At 50.8% G+C, this 21,177-nt stretch overlaps 1 protein-coding gene across 1 annotated transcript in view; it reads right to left on the bottom strand.

Annotated features, from left to right (window-relative positions):
• Positions 1 to 21,177, bottom strand: part of SETD2 (SET domain containing 2, histone lysine methyltransferase) — a 75,059-nt gene that overhangs the window by 28,418 nt on the left and 25,464 nt on the right. The window contains exons 4-12 of the mRNA XM_063324198.1: positions 19,591 to 19,722; positions 18,585 to 18,713; positions 14,268 to 14,391; positions 11,981 to 12,058; positions 11,565 to 11,662; positions 9,505 to 9,631; positions 6,807 to 6,941; positions 6,036 to 6,164; positions 1,081 to 1,722 (exon numbers count right to left, since the gene is read on the bottom strand). Coding sequence (XP_063180268.1) covers positions 1,081 to 1,722; positions 6,036 to 6,164; positions 6,807 to 6,941; positions 9,505 to 9,631; positions 11,565 to 11,662; positions 11,981 to 12,058; positions 14,268 to 14,391; positions 18,585 to 18,713; positions 19,591 to 19,722 — 1,594 coding nt within the window. The remainder of the gene's footprint in view (positions 1 to 1,080; positions 1,723 to 6,035; positions 6,165 to 6,806; positions 6,942 to 9,504; positions 9,632 to 11,564; positions 11,663 to 11,980; positions 12,059 to 14,267; positions 14,392 to 18,584; positions 18,714 to 19,590; positions 19,723 to 21,177) is intronic.

The following is a 21,177-nucleotide window of genomic DNA, read 5'->3' as shown; positions in this document are numbered from 1 at the left end:
CCCTCTTGCTCTTGAATATAATATAAGGAATATAATCCTACAGAAGCAGCAGATGGGCGAGGAGTTTCCAAAGACCTAAAGAAACCCCAGGAAATGCCTGAAGTGTCAAGTGGTGACTTACTGGAACATCATGCTATGTCATAGAATCATGGAATCACAGAATGGTTTGGGTTGGAAGGGACCTTAAAGATCATCCAGTTCCAACCCCCCTGCCCCGGGCAGGGACACCTCCCACCAGACCAGGTTGCTCAAAGCCTCATCCCATCAAAAAAAAAAGCTGTTGGCTGAAGATCAAGTGGCCAAGTTGGCCACCTATGCTACACGGGGACAGGGGCCTGATTCTGGAGGAAAGAAGGCACCCTACGGCCACGAAGCCCTTCTCTTAAAGAGGTTATCTGCTCGAGGAAGACCTTGATGGGAGCAAAACCCATGCCTGCATACTCTAGGGGTCTTTAAAGGCTCAAATAACACCCACAAATCCGAGTATTTACCCGATGTAAACACCACCTGCGAACACCCAGAGGCTAACCCAGCACTACTACTCTCCAGAGAACGCGACGCAGCCAACAGACCGGTTTCTGGAGGCTTTATACATCGCAGATGAAAAGCAGACGTTAACAGGATCAGAAACACTGACGAAGTTTGCGATAATTGAATTTAGGAGTAGACGGTCCGTCAATTTGTCTCAACGTTGACGGATAATGGGCCGCTTCAACCAAAAATGCTTGGGGCGCTGTCGCTAGCCTCTTTTTCTGAGCAGAATCTCAATCCCTTAGAGCTGCCCTCCCCTTGAAAAGCCTAAAAAACAACCGCATGACTAAGGTGTCTTTGAGGTGCCCAAACGGAATGATCTGCTGTTTTCAGCATGCAACGCACCACCGCCTGGAAGTCTATTGTAAGTCACGTACGGGGCAGCTTGGAAGGAAAGGAGAGACACAGAAAGCACTCGGAGAAGCCCTTTTGCATAGAAAGGGCAATCTTGGTTGACAAACATTCACCAACAGGACGAAAACTGCAAACGGCTCTGCATTTTCCTTAGCAGGAGCAGAGGTGGTGTAGCTGCAGGTAGGTGCCTCTTACCTTGAGCTCCTTCCAGCTGTCGAGCAGCCTGGTGGCCAAATCGCTCACATCCACAATTTTGTCCGTTTGTTCTTGGCTTCTCTCGCTCTCCACGTCGGATACGCCTTCCTCTTCGTCTTGAGACGGCGTTTCCATCGTAATGGGCTCTTCCAGCTTCGCGCTGTTGCTCTCTTTCACCTCTGCTTCGGGCTCAGCCTCCAGCTCCGCAGCTTGGGGTTTGCTGCTCTCCACCGGCGCATCAACGGCAGCTTTGATCTCCTGCTGCTGCTGCTGCTCCTCCGACACCTCCATCGGAGCACCCTCCAGCTGGTCCAGGTCCTCTTTGCCCTCCTTCCCTTCCAGCTCACTGGTTGTATCCGAGATGGCACTGTCCATGCTGTTTTCACTTATAATTTTCAGCCTGCGAAACACCAGCTTCTTAGGGGTGTCCGTGTCACCTTCCACGCCCTGCTTGGCGGAAAGGTCCGGGGTGTTGAGCGGTGTGTGAGCCCGCGAGGTGTTCTCGCTCGAGTAGCCGTCCCCTTCGCTGAGCTGCGGGACGGCAGTCTTGGTCTGAGCCCAGCGCTGAATAACGGGAAGTACTTTGCTCTCCTCCAGCATGTTCTTGGTAGGTATCGGCAGGAGCTCCAGCGTCTTCATAATCTAATTGCAAAGACAAAAATCAAATTGTTAGAGCCATCAGAACGTAAAGCCACCTCCAACCTGGAACAATCTCCTTTTCTCAACAAGAAACCTGGACAAGCTAGAGAGGTGAGCCCGAGCAAACCTTATGACGTTCAACAAGGCCAAGTACAAGGTCCTGCACTTGCGTCGGGACAACCCTCGTTATCAATACAGGCTGGGGGACAACGTGATAGAGAGCAGCCCTGCGGAAAAGGACTTGGGGGTACTCGTGGATGACAAGCTGGAAATGAGCCACAATGTGCGTTTGCAGCCCAGAAGGCCAATCGCATCCTGGGCTGCATCAGAAGAACCGCAGCCAGCAGATCCAGAGAGGTGATTCTCCCCCTCTACTCTGCTCTCGTGAGACCTCACCTGCAGTACTGTGTCCAGCTCTGGAGCCTCAGCACATGAAGGACACGGACCTGTCAGAGCGGGTCCAGAGGAGGCCACGAAGATGATCCGAGGGCTGGAGCCCCTCTGCTGGGAGGACAGGCTGAGAGAGCTGGGGGGGTTCAGCCTGGAGAAGAGAAGGCTCCAGGGAGACCTTATAGCGGCCTTCCAGTACCTGAAGGGGGCCTACAGGGGAGATGGGGAGGGGCTGTTTGCAAGGGCATGTAGCGATAGGCCGAGGGGCAGTGGCTTTAAACTAGAGCAGGGCAGGTTTAGATCAGACATTAGGAAGAAGTTCTTTACAATGAGGGTGGTGAGACACTGGCCCAGGTTGCCCAGAGAGGGGGTGGAGGCACCATCCCTGGAGACATTCAAGGCCAGGCTGGATGAGGCTCTGAGCAACCTAAGCTAGTTGAAGATGGCCCTGCTTACTACAGGGGGCTTGGACTAGATGACCTTTAAAGGTCCCTTCCAACCCAACACATTCTATGATTCTATGAACAAGAGGTAACTCTGAAATATCAATACGATGGTGACAGGTCACGGGTCAGGGATATCTGTGTCCCTTCTCAAGGCTGGGCTGCAGCCGTGAACTTCTGCCGAGAGCAAATAAACCACGAGCGGGTGGAAACCAGCAAGCACAAGTACTTAGCGATTAAACTAAATTAGCAATTAGTTGCAATGAAACTGATTTTCAAAGAGCTCGGAGGCTTACAGCTGGCCATACTCATTCCTAGGCCAATCGATACAACAACAGAGCAGTCAGAGATGCTGCGTGAAAGAATCATAGAATGTGCTGGGTTGGAAGGGACCTTAAAGATCATCCAGTTCCAACCCCCCTGCCATGGGCAGGGACATCTCCCACTAGATCAGGTTGCTCAGAGCCCCGTCCAGCCTGGCCTTAAAGACTTCCAGGGATGGGGTTTCCACCACCCCTCTGGGCAACCTGTTCCAGTGTCTCACCACCCTCATGGTGAAGAACTTCTTCCTAACGTCCAGTCTGAATCGACCCATCTCTAGTTTTAATCCATTCCCCCTAGTCCTACCATTACCCGACATCCTAAAGAGTCCCTCCCCAGCTTTCTTGTAGACCCCCTTAAGATACTGGTAGGCCACTAGAAGGTCTCCTTGGAGCCTTCTTTTCTCCAGACTGAACAACCCCACTCTCTCAGAGTCTGTCCTCATAGGAGAGGTGCTCCAGCCCTCATCAGAAATGTTAAGATGTATCAGCAGTCAAAAGAGATTGACCCAAAGAAGTTTGGGAAGTAAAACCAGGAAAGCTTTTTCCTTGCGTGACAGAGGTGCCGTGGGCTGCAGCAGAAGCTGGAGCGCTACCGGTGTCAGCGGGAGGGAGACAAGTCTGCTCCTCATGGAGCTAAACCTTAAGCACAACGAGATATGGAGAACTAGGGAGCTCCAAAGCACCAGACATGGCGAACATCTCTGACACTGATGGCACTTCCAACTGATTTAATCTCACCAAAAAACGAGGCTGCCACGAGCGTCTGCACTCCCAGCCCCACAACACGCTTCCAGCACCCAACGGGGCAGTCCCAGGAATGGGAAGCCTCCGTTAGACACCGGGATACACCTGGAGGTACCAGGTGATAAAGCCAACACAGCCCCAGAGACCACAGCACAGCTCATGCTACAGCGCTTCCCCCTACAGACCAGCCAAAAAACTTGGCCTCAACTGGGCTGCGTCCAAAGTCTGAGATGAGAAACAAGTTATTGAAAAGATCTTCAAAATCCTTGTACAAAAGCCGTCAGTGGGAACGGGGATCACGGGCACAGAAAGAAGCACCGGACGTTAAACGAGCACAACCTTTCCGGGATCCAGCAAGTGACTTCAGCAACTTCTCTCCCAGGATCAGCGCCCAAATCCCTGGGTTTGAAGCAAGAGGTAACCAGCCCTTCTACGGGACTTTTCAACTTGTTCGCTTTCAAAACCAGCCCTCCCAGAGTGACAGAAGACGGGTTTATGGTATTAGGCCAATTTCTGCCATCTGATGGCCAAAAGCCCATTTCTCTTAAAAGAATGACAGGTTTTTTTAAAAAGGGGGGAAAAAAAAAGACCAAAGCGTGCTCTGGCCCCTATCTCAAGTCCCACTTGCAACTCAGTAAAGAATTACCTGGATTTTAAAAGAATAGATCCAATCCCCAAAACCCCACCAAAGTTGACAGTGTATCGTGACCAGATGCGTGGAGAGCGGAGACGAAGCCACCACCGCCGCATCGATTCAGTTTGCCTCTAAAAACTTGGGGGGAGCAGCTCTGGGTTTGAGATCAAGGAGGTTGAGTACCCAAACCGATTCCAGAGGAAAACCAGAGCCTAACCTTAACTGGACCATTGATTTCTCCAAAGCTGGAGGTCAAAGATGAGTCGAGGTGAGCTACGTAGCAGCCCTGCAATGCCATAGCACCTGAATGTTGGGTGGGAGCAAGGAGGGTAGGCATTACACGTACAAAAATCCAGACTCGAGACTCCCTCGGAGCAACGGCTTCAACATGTGTAACGTGGGATGGATCCTACCTACCCCAAAGAAGAAAATACTGCAGTCCCAAAGGGGAATAGCTTAGCTCCCTCCTTTGGTACCGCGACAGGTTAACTCCCTCCCTGTAGACTTGGTCTCAAAAGATCTTTCTGTAGCTGTAGAGGAACACGGGGGTGATGCACCACAGCGAGAGAACGTTGACTCAGCAGCTGTCAAGCACCGCTGCTTCGGCTGGAAGTACTGCAAAGCCACGTCCCATCAGCAGGAGAGAAAACTGGAGGCACCCGCTGAATCCACGCCTTGCACCCAACGTGCGTGGCTCACCAGCACCTACACGCTCCGCACAGCACAAGGCTGATGAAGTCTGGGGGGGTCTACTCAAACCCTACAAGTCTACCTTGCAAGTCTACAAGTTCTAACTTAACGTCAGAGACCCCTAACCCAACAGCACTAAAGTTTTCCAGGTATTTACAGCCAAAACTTCGCCTAAGTGAGGACAGATGAGGACTAGGCAGTGGAAACGGTGGCTTTCCCACAGGACGCACTGCAGAGCGGATAGATCTGCTGTCCCTCTCACCACCATCAGCACAGGGGCTTTGAGAGGAGCCCAAAAGCGTCTTACTAGGCCTGATATATCGAGCTGGGCTCCAAAAAATCTTCAGGTATCCTCACCCCACCCCAAGAGTTGAAGGCTCACAAAAGCACACGTAGGCAGCTCTTCATCTTCCGATACCAAGAGCGCCCGTTTCTCAGAGGGAACGCCTGAACCCACCGTGTTAAAGAGGAGAAAGGCGCGAGTAGGACACGGCTCGTTCAGAAATGCTAAATACCAGCTCGGAGAAAAGCCATACTGAGCTAAGGAAGCGGGGTTGGGCAGGATTTGTCACCGCTCCTGAAAAACAAAGGAGAAATCACCAAGAGAAGAGGCGCCCGGAGCTCTAGAGCTCAGGTGGCTTCTGCTTTCTTGCTGCAGGACCGCGTGCGCCTCTCCGAATGGCACAGCAACCTTCTCGGAGAAGCGTCTTTAACAAAGGAACTTCCAGATGTCTTTTTGCATGCGATGCTGCAGCACAAGTAGAAACCAGAAATGAATTCAAGTTCCACTTCAGAGCGTCAATACCTCAAATTCCCCGGGGGGTCCAGGGGGGAATAAACAGCGATGGCAGCGATCTTTATTTACGTCTGGCTCGTGTCACTAACTCCGAAATCTGAGAAAAACCACACGAGCAAATTCTTTCCGTATATTAAGGGCTTCCCTTAAAGCAGAAGTTTTAGGCTGCGGTTTTGAGGATACCTGCAGTTTGTTTTCAGGAAAACTTGGCGCAGAATACGTATATTTAAAAGAAAAAGAAAACCATCAAGCTTTTGCCCAATTAGCAAAGCGTCAAACCCGAGGGAATTACTGACCTCCAGCTGCAACTTCAGGTTGTTGGCGGTGCTCCCTCTCCCGTCGCCCAGCTCCGTCATCCAAATCCAGAGGAGAGATAAGCCGTGACACTCCAGGAAGGACTTCAGGCAGGACTGCGAGTGCGTGTTCTGGATGAGCCAAAGTTAGAGAGAGGCCGGGGGACCCGTCAGAGACTTACAGGCAAAAAAAAAAAAAAAAAAAAAAGCTTCGATTTCCCCAGGCTAAGGTGGCCAACTGCTCAACTGGGCTTGCGTTACCTGTCAAACCCATCGCAGAAGGCAGACGTGGGCACCGGCACGTTTCATGTCATTTAAATGGCCGCAACTGCCGGGTTCGGAGCAGCAAACGCACGCGGCAGAACCCTCGTAACCGTTCCCTGGTGGACAACTCACACTGGGGAACAAAACTTAACGATAACGGACTGCACAGAAAACCGGCCGCAATTTATCTGCGCTCAGAAGTAAAAATGCAGGATAATTTTGGAGATAAGACAGCTATTTTAAGCTGACAAACTACTCATTTATTTTCCACACCCTTATGTATTTGCATCTAGAAATGGGCGCTTTGCGTCACCACCCAGGCCGAGTTCCACCAAGTATCAAAGGAGCAAAGGTTGGAGATGACCCAGGATCTATAAACCAAGAAGAACTGCCCGGCTCGTGCTTGGGACGTTGGCCCAGGTGTGAGACCTTTCTTCCACCTTCCCCCTCTTGCTCTAACGAGAGCTCCAAAGACACGGGTTTCCTCCCTTTCAGCTGGGTCCTGCTCACCTGGATGAGTTTGAGGCAGGTGAGCTTCTGCTCCAGCGTTTCGATCCGAACCATCAACCGGGATAAGCTGAGAACCTGGTTCTTATCGGAGAGACCTTCTCCGTTCTCCAGCAGCGCTTCCAGCTCCCCGTCCACCTACCAATGTTAAAGAAAAACAACTCTCAGGCGGTGCCAGGCTCATGCCACCCAATGGTAACCCGTTCCCTGGCTCTGACAACCAGGCGAAGCCTCTCCCAAGCAACTTGCCCATACGGAAAAGCCCATATGGGTTTAATTTGACTCAATACGGTTGGGTTTCTTTTAGCTGGCCTATTATGGGACTTTTTTAGACCTTAAATCACAGAATCGCAGAATGGTCGGGGTTGGAAGGGACCTTCGGAGATCATCTAGTCCAGCCCCCTGCCAGAACAGGGTCAACCACAGCAGGCGGCACAGGAACGCCTCCAGGTGGGGTCTGAATATCTCCAGAGACGGAGACTCCCCCACCTCTCTGGGCAGCCTGTGCCAGGGCTCTGCCACCCTCAAACGAAAGAAGCTCCTCCTCATGTTGAGATAGAACTTCCCGTGTCCCAGTTTGTGCCCGTTACCCCTCATCCTGTCGCTGGGCACCACTGAGAAGAGTCTGGCCCCATCCTCTTGCCACCCGCCCTTTAGCTATTGCTGAGCATGGATGAGATCCCCTCTCAGTCTGCTCTTCTCCAGGCTGAACAGCCCCAGGGCTCTCAGCCTTTCCTCAGCACAGAGATGCTCCAGTCCCCTCATCATCTTTGTAGCCCTTTGCTGTCCCCTCTCCAGCAGTTCCCTGTCCTTCTTGAACTGGGGAGCCCAGAACTGGACACAGTGCTCCAGATGTGGCCTCACCCAGGCAGAGCAGAGTGGGAGGATGACCTCCCTCCACCTGCTGGCCACGCTCTTCTTGATGCCCCCCAGGAGGCCATTGGCCGCCTTGGTCACAAGGTCCCATTGCTGGCTCATGGGCAACTTGTTGTCCACCAGGACTCCCAGGTCCTTCTCCGCAGAGCTGCTCTCCAGCAGGTCCCGTACAAGAGCGCCCTGTTCCCACCAGTTTATACTGGGCTGGGCACACACGCAACAGGCGGGAATCCCCCGACTCCAACATCCACTTCTCCTAACCAGCGGCAGGTTTTAGATGTATAAACCTAATGCCCCGCGGAGGAAATTCCAGGTGTGAGCACCAAAACACTCCCGGTCGCAAGTTTATCTGCTCACCCAGGAAAACAGCTGTGCACTAAGAGATTATCTTGAATTGCAGACAGATTTACTTCTTCACTGGTGTTTATAATCTTTCCAAGCAGAGGCGCGTTCCTCTCCACGTGGACACCGAAAGAGCATCGTTCAGAATTCAGCCTACTGCTCGGTGCCACCAATTAGCATTTTAAAACCACTTATAAACGACTCATAAATAATTTCTTGGCCTCCTGACTCTCCAATACAGTAAATAAAAACGAAGCCGGCATTTTCAGTAGTTGGCTTCTCCCAAAAGAGCAGGTAACAAATCTTATCTGTAGGAAGAGAGGTTTCTATCTTCCAAGGACAGAACAATTAACATCTTGCAGGAAGCGAAAAGAGCCCGCGCGGTTTCTTGCAGCAAATTTTTTTTGCCCACGAAAAACTCCTTCTGCCCGCTTGGCTCACACTCCTCTGCAGTTTCCTACGTCTACCGCGTGAACCCAGCCCCGCAGCTCAACGTGGGGAGTAGCTCCATGGAACCGCTTGGGGATTACACGCGTGAAAAAGCTATAAAAAGACTTAAAAAAAAAAAAAAAAAAAAAAAAAAGGTGGATTCAAGTTACATATTTCATTCACGTCCATCTGCAAACACAACTGTAATAAGAGTGAGGGCAAATACGACGCGTGTTCATACAAGTTTCTCCTGGAAGCCGACGGGCCTCTAGGCCAAAGCAATGAAGAGCTTCAAATTCCACATCCCGGCCGGGAGACCGCAAACGTCTGCGCCCTTCCAGCTGTCAAATTGCAGGTAACGGCCCAAACGGCGAAGGCGGTATTGCCCGTCTTCCACCGACGTTTAAAAAAAAAAAAAATCACGCAACGCCAACCCAATTTTTAAAGGCACGTAGAATTTAGGATGCTTTTTAGTAGCATGAAGTACTGACGAGCAGATACCTGCGAAGGTCCCTTCCTGGTGGGACGTTGGGCTGAGTTACCCAGAGAAAGGAAATACGTGTTTAAGTAAAGCTCCAAGAACGGGTGACGGTTTTAAACTAAAAGAGGGGAGATTTAGACTAGATAGAAGGAAGAAACGTTTTACGCTGAGGGTGGCGAGACCCTGGCCCAGGTTGTCCAGAGAGGTGGGAGACGCCCCATCGCTGGAAACATTCCAGGCCAGGTTGGACAGGGCTTGGAGCAACCTGGGCTGGTGGGAGGTGTCCCTGCCCAGGGCAGGGGGTGCCACTGGGGGGGCTTTAAGGTCCCTTCCCACCCAAACCATTCTGTGATTCTAAGAAAAAACAAGTGTTGAAGGCCCATATGAAATAAAACTATATAAATACATCCAGGGAAAAGACTGGACTTTGAGGTCGTCAGGAGTCATTGACCCCAGAAGCCGACTCTAGAGATGACCTGAAGACTCACACAAAGAGGATCAAGCCCAGGGTCAAGCCTTGGTTGCTGTTACTCTTAGAAATAAACAAACACCACAAGGGAGACTCAGACTCACCGAGTCCTTCTTCCGGGAACGCTCCTTTTTCATTTTCCCTCCGGCGGCTCGGATGCTGACCCTGTTCTCTCCGCCCAGGTAACCCCGGCAGTTGGCCGAGCCGCAGAAACATTTCTGAGCCTCTTTGCTGTTGGTGGACACGAGCAACAGAGCAGTTTAGTAACAGATCGGCCGCATCCACGGCGAGTTATTTGACCTTACTCTTAAGTAAGGTGAGAATTAAGGTACTTCTGCACCCTCAGAAGAAAAGGACGGGAACTTCTCCGCATGGCAAGGCCTTTCCGGCCACTGAAAATTCAAACCAAGTCTTTCTTTCTTACATGGCTACCGCGATTCCATGTCGTCTCAGCTGGAAACCAAAGCCTGCTTCACCTCCAGGCTCTTTGTAGGTCAAGAACCAAGAACCAGAAAGGGAAAGGTGGAGCGGCTGGGTCCGAGATCTTCTTACCGCCCATTGCAATCGATACATTAATTTTCCTAATGAATATATAATCAGGATGACATATCCATTAGGAAAAAAGGCTTGCGTTTTACAGCTTGAAACAGACTAAAGATTGGGCTGAGGACTCGTGGAAGTACCGAGATTCAGGTGGAAGATGTTTTTTTGCACGGATATGGAGCCGTGGAGAGCAGAGGCGATTGACATTATATTCAGGCAATATTTCTACAAAGCCTCTGCATTTTCTACTTCACACACCACGAATTTTAAACTACGTGCCAAAACTGCTTGGGAAAACACGGTGGTTTTGGAATGTGGCTCTGCAGTACCAGCAGTAAGAACCAGGAAAGTTCCACTGCAGGATCTTCTAGGAAGCAGAACGGGAGCCCAGGAACGATGCCCAGGAGATCAGAGCTGGAAAAACTCCAGGAAGACAAGACTAGGTTCACTAGACTCCAATACGCGAGGTATCAAAATGAACCAATATTGCAAAATTATTCGCCTAACAGGGCCATATGTGAAACCCTAATAACTTTGACTAAGCCACATACAGATAAAAATAAAATTACGGGCGTACAGACTGCTTACTACCCGACATTCCCCAGCTTTAGAGATATTCCCACGCGCCTAGAAACCAAACAGGCCTGGCTGCAAGAGCAACCAGACGGGCTGAGGCTAAGTTTGCCTGCCCTCCTGAGAGTTTGCACCGGGAAGGGAAAAAAACTTCACGGCAGCACCTCACGCTTAAGCGCAAACGATTTTATAACGCAGCTAAAAATCCGTTTCTGGCTCTCCCGCTTATAGAAAGAGCCATAGCGGTGGTGGTGGAGGCAGGATCCAGAAGGGAAAGGAAGAGACGCCCCTTAAACAACTGCATTCAGTAAAAAATGGGATTAGAAAATAAAAAAAAATAAAAAAAATAATAAAAAAAGGGATTCTAAAATGGATGTAGAATTAATCTCATAATTATATGTTGCTCCGAGCCTGTCAGACGCCGTTTTGTGCTCATCACAGGGAAATACTTCGCCACACACCTGGACAAGCAGTAATATATAAATATATATATATATATAAAAAAATTATAAGAAATATTAGGCTCAAGTTTAGAGAAGGGAGCCAAAGCCCAACACACCTGCGCTTCTGGAACGGGGCAGGAAGAGGGAACGTGCGGTTTGCTGGGGTTTTACAGCTCTGCAAGGATTTGCAAAGTCGTAAAACCGGGGCGGGTGGGGAAGAAGAGGCGTTACTGAAGGGTACTGCAAAGTCTGGCGCTCCGGTAATTAATAATTAGACAGAGGAAAGAAACAGTCAAGATCATTATCTGGGAAATTTCCACTGGGGAGAGATGGTCTGAAGTGGAACAAAAAGGCAATAAAGCGCCACTAGAAAAGACACATCAAATCAAGGGAAATCAAATCCCTGTCCCAATCTCTTGTGTTAGAAACGGAAAAAACTTTATCCCAGTAGCTTTTTATATAGTAGAATTCCAGTTCATTCACAACCGCCGTGTTAGACGAGGCTTTGCAACGGTTTGTTCCGGAGCAGGATTTTTTTCCGTTGCACCAACGCTCAAAAAAAACCCCCCATTATTTCCAGCAGCTTCGAGAGAGCCGAAACGTACCCGTATCTCTGGAACTGGTAATCAAACGTCAGCTCGGAGCCCGAGGGGACCAGTTTGGTGGTGAAAAATCCAACTCTGAGCTGCCCATTCACAGTCCACTAAAGCAAGGAAAAAACCAAGGTGATGAGTTATTACAAAAGCCAGGCTTGGCTCTGGTTTTGCTTTAAATTAACAAGAGGAATCCTTCAAACAGCATCACCCACCAATTTAAAATTTGCTAACCGGCTCGGCAGTACTCGCCCGTTTCACAGGCAGCTGTTTCCATTTCACCAAGTTACAATAAAACCAAAAAAAAACCCCCCCCAAAAAAAAAACAACACCAAAACAAAGAGACATAAAGGAGAAATAACTCCGAGGCTCGCTAAGTCGCACGGCAGTGGAAGCGAGAAGCCAGCGGCTTTGATCCAGCAGTTTACCTTTTGCGTCTCGCAGTTTGGTTCACAGCTGTGGTTCATAAAACGAGAGCAGTTTCCTTTCTGGGTGGCATCGATGATCTGTAAAGAAAAGAAGCGACGACTATAGAGCGAAACGGCCTCCCTCCCTCCCGCGCCAGGCAGAAATACGAAGCAGGACCGCTACAATGCCCACGTTTCTCAACACAACCCATGTAGAAGTCATCACCCTTTCCTGCCCCAGCTACCGACACCATTTGGTTTGGATGAACGGGTTTTACAATGACATTAAGCGCCCCGAAAAAAAAAGAAGAGCACGAAGCAGCTGGTAGATGGTTCTTAAAGGTTTCACTGCAGGTAAATAGAGTTCTTCAAGTGGGGTGGGGATCCTGAATTTTTAACGTGGGTTTCTGACCCTCTGGTGCACGGGACGACGACGACGAGGGCTGGGGAAGCCGAACATCGCTGCCACACGCAGCGTACTCGAAGAGAGAGGTCGTCCTTTCTCTTGGAATGTGGACATTCCAAGAGAACGTCCACATGGAAACCGGTGACGAGTGGTGTTCCTCAGGGGTCAGTACTGGGACCAGTGCTGTTTAACATCGGTGACATGGACAATGAGATCGAGTGCACCCTCAGCAAGTTTGCCAACGACACCAAGCTGTGCGGCGCGGAGACACGCTGGAGGGAAGGGATGCCATCCAGAGGGACCTGGACAGGCTGGAGAGGTGGGCCTGTACAAACCTCATGAAGTTCAACCAGGCCAAGAGCAGGGTCCTGCACCTGGGTCATGGCAATCCCAGGGACAAATCCAGACTGTGCGGAGAATGGCTTGAGAGCAGCCCTGAGGAGAAGGACTTGGGGGGGCTGGTGGACAAGAAGCTCAACATGAGCAGACAATGTGCGCTGGCAGCCCAGAAAGCCAACCGCATCCTGGGCTGCGTCAAAAGAAGCGTGGGCAGCAGGGCGAGGGAGGGGATTCTGCCCCTCTGCTCCGCTCTGGGGAGACCCCACCTGGAGTCCTGCCTCCAGCTCTGGAGTCCTCAGCACAAGAAGGACATGGAGCTGTTGGAGCAGGGCCAGAGGAGGGCCATGAAGATGACCAGAGGGCTGGAGCCCCTCTGCTGTGGGGACAGGCTGAGAGAGCTGGGGGGGTTCAGCCTGGAGAAGAGAAGGCTCCGGGGAGACCTTCCAGCCCCTTCCAGTCCCTCAAGGGGCTCCAGGAAAGCTGGGGAGGGACTCTGGATCAGGGAGGGGAGCCATGGGACGAGGGGGAAGGGTTTTCCACTAAAAGAGGGGAGATTGAGATGAGATATTGGGAAGAAATTGTTGGCTGTGAGGGTGGTGAGCCCCTGGCCCAGGTTGCCCCGAGAAGCTGTGGCTGCCCCATCCCTGGAGGGGTTCAAGGCCAGGTTGGACGGGGCTTGGAGCAACCTGGGCTGGTGGGAGGTGTCCCTGCCCAGGGCAGGGGGGTGGAACTGGGTGGGCTTTAAGGTCCCTTCCAACTCTACCCAGTCTGTGATTCTGTGTGATTCTGTCTCCCGGATCACTGCGTCCTCCCTGTTAAAACTGGCAACACTCCCCTGTGCCCCCTTGTGATCACATCGCAATCCCACGGCAGCTACAGAAATTGCTTACTTGGGGCGGTGGGGAGAGAGAAGAAAAAAAAAGGGCATTCGGAAGTATTTTTAGCTCATTTACTGTAAAGCTACCCAGATCCAAAAAAGTTTTGACAGCGGAGACAAGCAGAATAAGGTATTAGATTTCTATTTATACGCTTTGTTCTCAGCGGGGGAGGGCCCGTCGCCCAAGGTAAGCAACGCTGCGCTCTCTGCATCGCAGCTGCGCCATCCCACAGGGCTGAAGCAAAGCTAAAGAATTCAGAATTTCTGGTATATAGATCTTTCAATGGCAGTAACCCCGCATTTAGGGACTCCACTGGCTCTAAGTGGCCCAATTTAACGTAGCTGAAGCGAGGAAACGCGGTTTATTAAGGTATTTTGTAGACTGGTTTACTTGGGCATCCAAGAACATTGAGTTTGGCTTGAAGAATCTCTTGGAGCTGGGACACAGGCGGGGTTTCTCTCCCACCGAGGTCTGCTCATGTGGAAGGGATGGCTCATATTCCATTCTTTCCCTTGGGAGGGCAATTTCTCCTCTCCAAGGACACTGGGATAACGTTAAGCTACCAGGTTTATGTTAAACCAGGTTGAAACTAAGCAATGGGTTAAAAAAAAATAAAATAAATACGTAAAGCACGACAACACAAAGCCAGGCAAAGTTTCCTTTCCTTGAGAATCCCGCTGCTCACCTCGTCATTCTTCAGGGCCATGAAATAATAGTGAATGTTCTTGTTCCGGGCATATTCCTTCACGCGAGCCTTGAATTCTTTGTGGTCCAGCACTTCTCCGCAGTACTCCAAGACGAAAGTGTTGCTGCAAAGCCCAAGAGGGAAAAAAAAAACAACACATCGTTCTGCACAGCCACAAGCAAAAAACATCGAGGAACAGAAAATAAACACCGCCAAGATGGACTCTCTGAGTAGAACCTGCAGCCTGGCGGTGTAGATACGATTATTACACACCTTAATCTGAGGCAATTCTGATTCATTTATTTTTTTACACCATCGCATGGGGAGGTATATCGCAGCGAAAAGCCCAGACACAAGAATTAAGCTGCCCTTCGAGCAGGGTTTATTCTGTAAAAGAACCGAGACCTTCCTGGTCTGGTGGGTGAAATGAGGGGTCAATAAAATACCCTGTTTATCCGTAGGAAAGGGGAATTTAAGCAGCGATGGAAGAGAACAACTAGTGACCCCTACGCTCAGCCACAAACCTCACAGATCGCATTCCGCAGCGCGGCCAGGCTTTAAACCCTCCAGTCTACCAAGACGCATCGTGAAATCGCTTTCTTGGTGTCTGTCCGAAGTCTTCCCTTGATTACCATCGCCCTGAACCCTTCAACTCTTTCCTTGGGCTGAACCGGGAGCACCAGGAAACCAAAAGCTCCTGCCCAGCTCCACCTGGACCGAGATCCAGTGTTTCGGGCAGGTGTCACTCACCCCATTTCCTTCCCATCATTAATCCCCCGCACAGAACCATGGTGGCCTTCCAGCCCATGGGTATAAATCACACCCATCTTCCCCCACCTCCGCGTCCACCCAAAAAAGCACTAGTCTGCTCCTTCGGCTCATAACTCAGCCATATCCTTCTCCTAGATGACTCCACAGCCTATAGATACCAGCATGAAGGTGTCAGCAATGGTCTTCTGATGACCTGCTGCTCAGTTGGGTGAGCTCCACTCAAAGTCCCGACCGCAAAACTCCAAGCCCAGGCAACAAGGGCCACACTGGCAAGACAGCAAGGAGATCCAAGCTAGAAATATCTTCAAACAAACCCACATCAGGTGGGACGGGTCATCTTCTGGGTGTACAACTTCTCCACCCTTTGCTGGAGTTGTGACAGTCTACAGACTGTCCTCTGGTGGGATGACTACCAAGAGATGGTTGTCTTCTCCCAAGACAAGCTTTAACTTCGCAGTGATGTTCTGCCAGTCTGGAAATCTCTCTCCATATAACAAACAAAACCAAAGGCAGTATTCCAGCCAGCCTCAGATTTCACTTGCTACATCAAGTGTTGAGGAACCATATCCAAAGCCCTTGACACACACGGGTCAACTGCAGTAGATACTTCTGCTGCTCTTGTTGATTTATTTACTTCTTACCGAAGGCCATCTTCACACTGCTACCTCCTTCCCATCTTTCTCAACGTTCCCAGTCCTAGCACACCCAACTCTTCCTACGGTGAGCTCTTCACTATCAGCCTTACCTTCACTACAACCTCCAAAGTTTGTCTTCCAGGAGAAATTCCTAAAACTTTAAACACAACTGGGCCTGGTATTTCCATACGGGGCAGCAGCACTGCTTCAGTCCCCAACACTACCACTTCCCTGTGCATGTGTTATTCCAAAAACAACAACAGGACCCTGCTCTTGCAAAGCTTAGGTCCCACAGCACTAGGGACTCCATGAGGTTCAACAAGGCCAAGCGCAGCGTCCTGCACCTGGGTGGGGGCAGCCCCCAGTCCCAGCACAGGCTGGGGATGGAGGGATGGAGAGCAGCCCTGAGGAGAAGGACTTGGGGGGGCTGCGGGGGGGCAAAAGCTGGCCATGAGCCGGCCACATGCGCTGGCAGCCCAGAAACCCACCGCAGCCTGGGCTGCATCCCCAGCAGCGTGGGCAGCAGGGCGAGGGGGGGATTCTGCCCCTCTGCTCCGCTCTGGGAGACCCCCCCTGCAGTGCTGCCTCCAGCGCTGGGGCCTCAGCACAGGAGAGACACGGAGCTGTTGGAGCGGGGCCAGAGGAGGCCCCGGAGCTGCTGGGAGGGCTGGAGCCCCTCTGCTGTGGGGACAGGCTGAGAGAGCTGGGGGGGTTCAGCCTGGAGAAGAGAAGGCTCCGGGGAGACCTTGGAGCCCCTTCCAGTCCCTCAAGGGGCTCCAGGAAAGCTGGGGAGGGACTCTGGAGCAGAGAGGGGAGCCATGGGACGAGGGGGAAGGGTTTTCCACTGACAGAGGGGAGACTGAGATGAGATGTGAGGCAGAAATTGTTGGCTGTGAGGGGGGTGAGCCCCCGGCCCAGGTCGCCCAGAGAAGCTGTGGCTGCCCCATCCCTGGAGGGGTTCAAGGGCAGGTTGGACGGGGCTTGAAGCAACGTGGTGTGGTGGGAGGTGTCCCTGCCCAGGGCAGGGGGTGGCACTGGGTGGCCTTTAAGGTCCTTTCCAACCCAAACCACTCTGGGATTCTATGAAATCTGGAAAACCAGGAACCAGAAAACGCCAGGATACTCACGCTCTTCTTCGATACAGTTGCTGTGCAACAGCGCAGCGACGGAGAGCACTCGCTCGTTTTAACAACCACTTAACGCTGTTACCTTTTACATAAACACAGTGTGAAGCCGCTCGCGGTTAAACATGTCGGCTTGAAAGCGCAGATTTGTTTTCAGTGCATTTTAGATAACTTGGCACACCTCTCTCAAGCAATCAAAACTCTCCCCTGCATCCCCCTGTGAATTTGTCTCATATAGTCGATATAGCAGTAAAAAAAATAATCTGCCGTGAGACCTACAGCTTTCTGAAGTGTCAGAAACCCTGCTGGATTCCTCAGAACTCCTTGTCTTCAACAAAAGGAAAAAAAAAAAAAAAAAAAAAACAAAAAAAAACACCAAACCCCCAGAGTTTCCAGGGAAACTCAGTAAAATATCCAGAGTTACAGAAAATCTTTGCACGGTTGAGTTCTAGGCAGATTGTTTTGAAGATCAACAGCCTCACCAGGCCCATCACGCGGCCTCTGGAGACGGAAATCAGAGCCTGGCGAAACCCTGAGCGTTCAGCACTGCTTCCCCCCCCCCCCCCCCCGCAGGACACTCCAAAAATTTCTTCTACAAAGTCTCTTGTTCGCCTGCGGAGCAGCACAACCAACTTTTGCTGAGGGGACCCACCCGACCTGCAGACAAAACGGTGAGGGGTCTGAAGCTGGGGGCGAAGAAGCCACCCGGGTCTTGCTCGCTGGGGGAGCGTGGTGGTTCACCGCAGCCGCTCTCGCCTGGAGACACCTCCGGCTTCTCTCCCTTCTCCCAGAAAACCTCATCTTTGCCTCCTGCTCCTCCCACCTTGCCCTTCAGCCTCCAGGAGCTCTTTGAATGTCCTCACTCCTCTCTCTTCTCCCACAGCCTCGCTTAAGGCTCTTTTTACTACCAGGAACATGAGAAAGCCGCGGCTCGGCAAGGCAGAAGGCAACTCCTTGACTTCTCCTGCCTACTGAGAAGGTGTTCCCATCCCAGAGCTCCTCCTTGGACACACACACGTAGAGCAAAAAGCACCCGGCACTATTTGTCTTCCCAGCCACGCTCACTTTTTGAGTGCAACCAAATTCCAAAAATATCAGCATCCATCCCCCCGCCCACTGAGGAGGGGATCGACGGGGTCCGGCACCACGCGAGCCCTCGCGTACCGGTCCCACCAGCTCCTCTGTGCCAGACAGCACCGATAAAGGCCCTGATCCAGGCACGACGGGCAAACATCATCTGGCTTGAGCGCAACGGAGATGAGTCGAACACAGAGTCGGATCTGTGAGCACGGCTGATGTCAAACCAGCGCTTCGAAATACATCCGTTATCTACCAACTGGCTAACGAGGGAGGCAAGATCCCCACGGGATCTTCATGTAGTCCGAAGGGGAGGAGGAGGAGGACTCAAGAAGAGGGCAAGTCTTGCAGAGGTGGGAAGAGAAGAGGAGACACAGCCAGAGCGTGTGCTCCTCCTCCCACCTCGTGTAACGGGGACAGAAAAGGAGGGAAGGGAGATTAAACACAAGACGAAGCTACGGCAAGACTGTCAGCAACCCTACCGAGAAGGGAGGAAAACCAGCGTGGGAGACGTCACATGCAATGAGCGGATACGCACGTGCTGGTAACTAAAAGGGACACCTGACGGAGGACAAGGACTATATATAAAGCTGGAAGGACTTCGGCAAATCTACCGATGTCAGCGAAACGAAGAAAACGCAAGCAACGCATTTCCCCTTCCCGAGGGAGTGAAATAGCACGAGGACGTCATCAGAAGAGCAAAGGCTTACGATGGCAGATCTTTGGCAGCTCTCAGCCCCCAGCCTTTCTTCTCGGTGAGGATCACTTCGACATCTGCATGCTGCTTCTTCTGGAAGCGCCTGTTGGAGCAGTAGTCGCCGTTTGGGCACCTGGAAGAACTAAGGGAAGGAAACGGGAACAAATCAATTCCCAGCAGGACAACAGCGATAACAGAAACGGCTCAGATGGGAAACAGATACCAAGGAACCATAATCAATTCAGTGTAAAACCTTCAAACGTGTTTCGCTATAAAAAGCACAACCATCTGACTGTCAACATGCAAATGCAGACAATTTATTTCTGGAAAGAAGACAAAAACATTTGGGATGCGAATGCCGCCGTACTTCAATGTCGTACAATCCAAATGGGATGATCCGGCCTCTTCTCCCCACATTTTTAGGGGTCCTTCTCCCAAGATACCCCCTTCCCCTACACCTACTGCCCGGGCTATGGAATTAAAACCAAAGGGCAGGGCTTCTGCCGGGTAATCGCTCTCCTTCCACGAGGTGACAATCCTCGTGCCAGGGGGTGAATCCCACCAAGCGCCCTGTCCCTCGTCTCCAGCTCGCAACAGGAGTTCTCCCTTCTCCAAGCCTCTTCCAGGAGGGAAAAGGGAGACAACAGCCATATCCTGGTGAGGCGAGAGAGATGCAAAAGGAGAAATGAGAGGAAAAAAGGGGCTCAAGCAGAGCTACCTTTGCATTTCTGACTCCCCCCAACCACACTTACGATGGACTAGAGTTAAGGCTGAGGAGCAGGAGACTCCAGGCATTTTTTATTTTTTTTTTTTAAGAGGAGGTTGCTCCGATCTAACCTCCTGCAGAAGATCTAAGGTCAGATGCTTGGCTCTGAAGATGTCTCCACACCAGCCAGCGGAAATGAGCGTACAGACAGCTCGTCGTCACTGCCCAGGAAAGCCTGAACTCCTTTAGGGGGTCTCAAGTCAGGTCGTGGACAACGTCGCCCAACTCTGGCAACTCATGAAACGCCACTTACCACTCTATCATGAGCAGGCGGTTGAGACAGTCTTCTCCACAAGCCACCTCCCCCTGAGCGCGCTCTTCTTTGGAGAGAGGAGGGCACTCGCACAGCATTCGCTTAATATCCCGGTGAGATTTGTTCTTCTTCCTGTCGAAGCGAAGTCATTGACACACAGGTTAGAATCGGGGCGGAGAAATGACTCCTCAAGCTTTACCAGTTGTTACTGGAAGAAATTCATTTATTCTGGAGAAACCGGGCATACGGATCGATTCCCTTCAGACAACCGCAAGGCGGTTGAGGGGTGACCAAGGACACTGGTTTGAGTGGGAGGCGATGACCTTCCGATCACAAAAGCTGATTTCTCAGAAAGACATCCCAGGATATTTAACTTTTTTTTTTTTTTTTTTTTTTTAAAAAAATCTTCTCCTCAACGTCCACAATTCAACTTTACTTCCAATGGAGACGGGCACACACACAGGCACCTACGCCCAGAGGAAGGACTAAAACTCCTTCATTTTGTCGTACGAGAAGCCGATTTACAGAAATTCAAGTTCCTGTTTTTTCTGGGGGGAGGCTTTCCCACTACCCAGTACCACTTCTAAGGTTTAAATTAAAAGGATAAACTCAGATTAGCCTCTCGGGGAATACTCTATTCTGTAATCCTACGTAATACGACGGAGACGATCTCCAGAGATCCCTTCCCACCTCAGCTATCCCATAACAGCCACTTGGTTTCGCTCATCCCAAGGCCAGGAGAAAACCCGTATTCGAAAATATTAACATATAAACCATCAGTTGAGCGCACGTGCCATTTTAAAACAGCTTTCTTTTAATAAAGCAAAAGGGGGGGGGGGGTTAGTTAGTTAAAACCTCGGCTTTACTGTCCAACAAGACGATGAAAAAAGCAAGCAAGAAAACGGCAGCTACAGAAAAGGCTGGGCATCAAAGGCATCTACCGAATTTAATTGCCATGAGACGACGAGGGAGACGCTTTGGAGGGTGGATCCCAGGCAAGGTAAAAAAAAAAAAAAAAAAAAAAAAAAAAAGGTGTAAGAAAAATAAAACCTCGGATTGAAATAAATAGCAGGTTTTACCTGCAGGTTAGTGGCTGGTTTTCAGACTCTGAATCAAGAATATCTTTCAAAACACTTTTTTTTTTTTTTTTTTTTTGAGTATTTGAGTGAACGCCGTTACTCAACCACCCTTCCTTCTCTCTCGGGCTACGAGAAAAGGAAGGACGAGATGAAAAAGGATCGTGACGTTAAATGAAACGGCAAGATTTTACATAGGAGGAAATCAGCAGGCGGCTTTACCACAGGCTGTGCCGGGAATAAGAACCGGTCACGAGCTCGTAAGGAGCTCTCACCTACGCGTTAAAAGGCCAGGGCGAGCGTTTTTTGGGTTTTTTTTTTGGCAATACGCTTACTAATCATCCCTAAAACTCAGAAACAGATGATTTTATTTCCCAGGGTTCGTATCCATCTGCAACATTCGCCCGCAAAAGGGAAAAGGATCATCTGCAGCCAACAGCCACCCTCTGATATTTCAAATTACAGTCTGCTAGAGCTAAAAGAACTCACCTGAGGTGACAAATCATTACAT

Source organism: Chroicocephalus ridibundus, chromosome 2 (genome assembly GCF_963924245.1).
Source record: "Chroicocephalus ridibundus chromosome 2, bChrRid1.1, whole genome shotgun sequence".
In the NCBI taxonomy this organism is placed as follows: domain Eukaryota; kingdom Metazoa; phylum Chordata; class Aves; order Charadriiformes; family Laridae; genus Chroicocephalus; species Chroicocephalus ridibundus.
The sequence above is the reverse complement of the archived record's forward strand: the minus strand, read 5'-3'. Positions and strand labels throughout refer to the sequence as shown.